At 42.7% G+C, this 6,295-nt stretch overlaps 1 protein-coding gene across 1 annotated transcript in view; it reads left to right on the top strand.

Annotated features, from left to right (window-relative positions):
* Window positions 1–6: 6 nt before the first annotated feature.
* Window positions 7–6,295, top strand: part of ADCK2 (aarF domain containing kinase 2) — a 14,880-nt gene continuing 8,591 nt past the window's right edge. Inside the window, exons 1-3 of the mRNA XM_042469912.1 lie at window positions 7–1,219; window positions 2,958–3,104; window positions 5,911–6,039. Coding sequence (XP_042325846.1) covers window positions 281–1,219; window positions 2,958–3,104; window positions 5,911–6,039 — 1,215 coding nt within the window. The 5' untranslated portion in view covers window positions 7–280. The remainder of the gene's footprint in view (window positions 1,220–2,957; window positions 3,105–5,910; window positions 6,040–6,295) is intronic.

The raw sequence follows: 6,295 nt of genomic DNA, 5'->3' as shown, positions 1-6,295 counted from the left end.
TTGAAGGTTTCTACTGGTTGCTTTCTGGGGATAATAGTCGCTGAAGGTGTCCACTGGTTACTTCAGATACTACAAAAGTTGCACAGCCAGATCCAGGCGTTCCCATCCTCCAAGAGTATGCAAGAATAGACTTTGTTTGCAGGGAGGAGGCCACACAACCTTCTTGGCTCAAACTCTGTTGAAACTGTGTTGAAACTCGTCCTTCCCAGTTCCTCTTCTCGAATGTTTGCTTCCATAGTCTTCTCCTCCAGGCTTCTGGTGTCTTCTGTTCACCACTAAGATGACTACCTGTTGTTACTGCACTGCCCGGATTTTTCTTTCTAAGGTCCAGTTCCTCCCTTCGAGGAAGACCTTGCATTTTTTAAGAAACTGGGGTAGAAAGTCTGTTGGTGCCTCTTCCAGCAGTGCGCTCCAAAAGTGGTTCAGGGGAAAAGGCCTGGTAAAGCTAACTTTACTGTCCTGGGGAACTGGAGGGTTTCCACAGAGTGTGAGTTGTGAGAAATTATCAAGTCTTCACCCACAAAGAAAAGCCCACCTTGACAATGCTGCTTTCCTCTGGCATGTTAGGCTCTTCTTTTCCATTGTGATCCGAGCCTTTGTGCTGCTGCTAAAGTTTGGGCCTTTTCTTTGGCTCTACCCCATCACCTACGTCTCTCCGAGTTTTGCCTCGCTCTGGGTCCATCTTCTGCTAAAAGTGACGGAGTCATCTGGGCCCACGTTCATCAAGCTGGGGCAATGGGCAAGCACCAGGCGAGATCTTTTTTCGGAAGACTTCTGTCTCAAGTTCTCCAAGCTGCACATCAAGGTGACCCCTCACTCTTGGGATTACACCAAGCAATCTCTGAGGATGGCATTCGGGGACAGCTGGGAGAAAGTCTTCACCTTTGAAAGCCATGAACCTGTTGGGTCTGGTTGCGTTGCCCAGGTATACAAAGCTTATGTGGATATCTCTGCCCTTGGAGAACCAGCACTGAAAGATCTCTCAAAGGGCTCTGGGTTCAGTTCTGCCTTGGAATCTTGGCAAGTCTTTGGTTTAAGTGGACTCTTCAGGTGGCTTTGGAAGAGGAAGCATGAAGATCTTCCAGAAGGTTATGGTGACCATGGATTGCATTACAAAGACGGTGTCAGTGGAAGAGTACATTGGGATTCAAGTTCTGGATATCCAAGTGCATCATTATCCTATCCCAAGAAAGATCGACTAATTCCAGTGGCCGTTAAGGTAGACTGTATTAGCGAATGTGTAGTCGGACCTGGCAAAGATGGGAAAAGTTACTTGTTTTGATTACAGGTTTTGCATTTCCATGGGTATTCTCACAGCCTGCTTATGGCTGTATACATCTGTCTCTGGGTCTGAATCCTCCACTCCAAGCATCTGAGGAAGTAGATTTAAGTCTGTGAGCTTTCATGGACTTAAATCTACTTCCTCAGATGTGTGGAGTTGAGGGTTCAGACCCAGAGACAGATGTATATAGCCATAAGCAGGCTATGTGTGAGAATAGTCATGGAAATGCAAAACTTGTAGGTAAGGAGAAGATGAGGTGGCAAGTTCAATCTTGGTGATGAATGTTGGGTGAGGTGACCAGATGTCCTCCTACTCCAGGACGTGCCCAACATTTCAGATTTCTGACCAGGAGGAATTCCAAAATATCCTTCCTTTTGGGCATCACTGAGATGTGGCACTTTGTCCTCCTCTGCAGTTAGGACATCTGGTTCCCCAAGGCTAGCCCCATTAAAGATATCACTGTTGTGTGAATTTTGGATATGCTTAAACTTTGCTCCATACAGGGTGACCAGATGTCGTCCTTTTCTGGGACCTGTCCTACATGTCAACCTTTTGTCCAGAAAAGAGAACCCACCTCAACATTAGGAAGAATTTCCTGACAGTAAATGCTGTTCAACAATGGAACACACTCCCTCCAAGTGTGAATGAATCTCCTTCTTTGGAGGGCTTTAAACAGAGTCTGGATGGCCATATGCCAGGGGTGCTTTGATTGTGCATTCCTGCATGGCAGGGGGTTGTACTGGATGGCCCTTGAGGTCTCTTCCAACTCTATGATTCTAGGAGGAATTTCAAAATGCCCTCCATTTTGAGCATCACTAAGAAGCATGGATTTACAACTCCCACAGTTTCTGGGAGGCCTAGTAAGGAAATAAATAACCTTCCCAAGGCTTTAATAAAGGCTTTAATAAAGCCTTTCCCAAACTAAAGGCATACAGATGTTTTGTGTTACGACTCTTGTCATGCTTGCTGAATGATGGGACTCATAATACAAAACATTTGGATGGTGCTAAGTAGGGAAAGATACTAATCTCAATAGAGATTAAAAGTAATATTTCTGTAGCAGAAAGTATCTTTTCTTTGTCCTTAGATGTGGCATTCCTCCCTTGAGAAAATGACAGGTCAAAGATGGTACTTGTGTTCTGCAGTTCTTATAAATACTTGTATTAATGATGACATTTATGAATGATAACATTTATATTTCAAATCTGCCCAAGATATCATGACAGTGGGGACTTTTCAGTCCATGGTCTATCTGTAAAAAGTCAATTACTCTAAGCAATTAATTGATGGAACACTGCTCTCCTGTTTTAACAAAGACTAGGGGCCAAATACTTTCACGCAGTTTGTTTAAAGCAGACCTGGTGAACTAAATGAAAGCTTCACAAGAGCAGCATCAGAATCATATTCCTGTAAGAGAGATTGTTTTTAACATTTATACTACAACTATGATGATAGACTGCAGCGGCAAGTGATGACTTTCAAGTCAATAGGTTTGTGAAACTGATCTTTCAAATACCTTTGGCACTCTGGTTAGCTCCTTAAAGTTTGGACTAAAACCCAGAACAAATTCACTACCCTATTGATAGAGAAGCCACTGATTGTCTGGTTAAATGTGAGTACAGTATATTCTGAGCCCGTAAGAGATGATCTGGCTATCTTTTTTCCTCTTGTACAGGTGCTGCACCCTGGTTTAGTTCAACAAGTCCAAATGGATCTGTTCCTAATGAAGACAGGCAGTCGGTTCATTGAGCTTCTCCCAGGTGTGAAGTGGCTGAGCCTGACAGAGATTGTGGAGGTGTTTGAGAAACTCATGATTCAGCAGGTGGGAAGCAGTTTTAGGTACAAAAAACACTCCAGAAATAATCTGTTCAAGACCGCTTTAACTGTGCTGGCTCAATGCCAGGGATTCCTGGGAATTGTTGTTTATTGTGGCACCACTTTTGTGGTACTGACAAAAGTACTGTTCCCAGTATTCCCTAGCACTGAGCCAGGGCAGCTAAAGAAGTCTTAAACTGGATTATTTCTGCAGTACCTTTATTTTGAGTACTTGTTCTCTCAGTCTTTGCAATTCCCCAGCCCAGCCCCTCCCGTTTTTGTTTTTGCTGGCAAAATCAAGACTTCAAGGTACTTTTCATAGCCAATATTTTGAAGGCTCAGTTTGACAGAATTGTCTTCAGTGTTTACATAACTTTGGGCACAGACACAACAAAATGTTGCGGGGTGGTGAGCAAGACTCCAGCCCTTCCATCCATCCCACCCTCACTAACCATTCCATGCACAACAGCTAGCCAACATTATGCACTGACATTAAGCTGTTTAGATCCCCTCTCCCCATTTTTTTTGCACATACAGGACACTGATTTTTAGGGCATCAGATAATTGTTCCAGCTAACTCAGTGCTACAGACTCGGACTGCTAGTGACTGCCTAAACTAGTGCCAGGCATGTTTTTTTCCTAGCCCTACCTGGAGGTCACTGGTATTCCAAGAACTAACCAGCCTGGCCCTGCTTAGCTTTCAAAATGAGATGTGGCCCATTGTGTTCACGGAGGTGTGATGGTCTAAAGCAGTGGTTCCCAAAATTTAGTCCTCCAGATGTTTTGGACTTCAGCTCCCAGAATTCCCAGTCAACTTGGCTAATACTCAGGAATTCTGGGAGCTAAGGTCCAAAAGTTTAGGAACCATCGAAACCTAGGTTTTCCCTCAAGTCTTGATCTCTGTTTCTCTCTGTGTATGTGCGCCTTTTGTTGTTTTTGTGTGCCCTCAAGTCATTTTTGAATTATGGTGACCCTATCTTGGGGTTTTCTTGGCAAGATTTTTCTGAGATGTTTCGTACTGTATTGTCTTTCCTCAGTCTGAGAGAGTGTGACTTGCCCAGGGTGGGTTTCATGCCCAAGCTAGGAAACAAATCCTTGTCTTAGGAATTGTAGTCCAGCACCCAAACCACTACACCACACTGCTCCTTTTCCTGCATAAAAATTGGCACTTGATATGATGTGGTATGTATGATACTTGATTTCTATATAGTGGTTTCAATGCACTTCATTTGCATTGGTTTGGATTCAGCACAGCCAGTAGAGTGTTTCCCACTGGCTTGACTTCATTGATTTCAGTAAAAACAACAGCAAAGAGTCAAGCAGCCCTTAAAGACTAACTGCAACTTGTTTCTTTAGCTGCATGTACATCAGAGGAAGTGTGTTGAAGCCAATGAAAGCTTATTCTCTGCCCATTGAGCTCCGCTCGGCCACCTCCCTGGCCCAGTTTAAAAAGGGGCTTAAGACTTTTCTGTTCAAATCAGCATTCCCTGACACAGGCCCCAATTAGTTCTCTCTCCCCCCCCCCCCCCATGTCAGCAGTGGCAAGCTGGCTAGATTGTTTTAATGTAGATTGTTTTAATGTAGTTGTAAATTTTAATGTAATTGTAATGGTTGCTTTTCTGTTGATGTTTTATAATGTTGTACACCGCCCTGATTATATAGAAGGGTGGTATAAAAATAAAATTTTTATTATTTATTATTATTATTATGCCAAATAGAAACTTAGAGCCCGTACAGACAGGCCAAAATAAAGCTGCTTTGGGTCACTTTGGAGGTATGCTGTTTAAATGATGCATGTGTCCTAAAAGGCCAGAAGCCACGCCAAAGCCACGCTCCAGTCCTAAGGACTAGAATGCAGCTTTGGCACAGCTTTTGGCCTCTTGAGATTGAGATGCATGTGTCATTTAAACAGCATACCTCCAAAGTGACCCGAAGCAGCTTTATTTTGGCCTGTCTTTACGGTCCCTTAGATATTAGTTTAAAAACTGGAAACTGATTTCAATGGGAACAAAGTCCAATTGACTTAGGCTGCTGCCACAATGCAGAATTAATGCAGTTTGACACTGCTTTAACTGTCATGGCCCCATCCTATGGAATCCTGGGATTTGTAGTTTATTGTAGCATCAGAGCTCTCTGGCAGAGAAGCCTAAATAGATCACAAAACTGTAAATCCCAGAATTCAGTAGCATTGAGCCATGGCAATTAAAGTGATGTCAAACTGTATTCATTCTGAAGTATAGATGCAGCCCTATTCTGGATGCAAGTTACTATCTAGTTGTAATCCTTAGCGTGTAAAAAGTCACTGTTGTTGCTATTCCTAGTACTGTACAGACTACTTCAGCTGCGTGAGGTAGGCTAAAATGAATGCTAGTGATGGGCCTAAAGTCCCCCAGTGAATCTCATGGCATAAAGGATGTGTCTCCCCAATCCTGGACAGACACTCTAATCATTAAGCCATACTCAGTCACAGATTTTGGTCCCCAGTTCTTTCTTTCTGGTTATACCTGAATTTCTGAATCCTTTCTTATTTCTGATGTTGTCAGTGAGGTGATTTGTGGTTCAATAAATGGGTTTGTTTCTCCCCTCCCCCGAGAAAAAATGTTAGCTCAGAAGCTGAACCTGTATTCTGCTGACTTGGAAATTTTACTTTTTGGGGGTGAAAACTCCCACAATTCCCCAGCCATCATGGCAAGTGACTGTGGTTTTCCACTGAACGTTTCTACTGGTTACTTCCCATACTACAAAGGTTGCACAGCTGGGCAATCTCTGCATTAGGCAACTTTCTTTCAAATCCTTTTGCTGCTCCACATTAGATCGACTTACGGTATGAAGCAAGGAACCTGGAACGCTTCCGCTTCAACTTCCGAGATGTGGATTATGTAAAGTTCCCAATTCCGCTCCACACTTTCGTGACGAGAAATATACTTGTAGAAACCTTTGAGGTAAGATTCTTATCTGTGTAAAGCAGGGATGGCCAACTTATCTATCTCTAAATAGCTGTCGATAAGAGCAGACAGTTTATCAGTGATCATCTTATACAGTTTTAGGATTCTATTTGTATTGTTTTGAATGCATGTCATTTTTTTTCAATATATGCTTGTTTAAGGGTATATTTTATTTATTTAAATAAATTTTGTAATGTTTTTAATCTGTACGGCTTTTAAAATGTTGTTAGCTACCTTGAGTCCCATTATTTGG

This window comes from Sceloporus undulatus, chromosome 5, assembly GCF_019175285.1.
Source record: "Sceloporus undulatus isolate JIND9_A2432 ecotype Alabama chromosome 5, SceUnd_v1.1, whole genome shotgun sequence".
In the NCBI taxonomy this organism is placed as follows: Eukaryota; Metazoa; Chordata; class Lepidosauria; order Squamata; family Phrynosomatidae; genus Sceloporus; species Sceloporus undulatus.
This window is presented reverse-complemented; position numbering and strand designations above follow the sequence as displayed.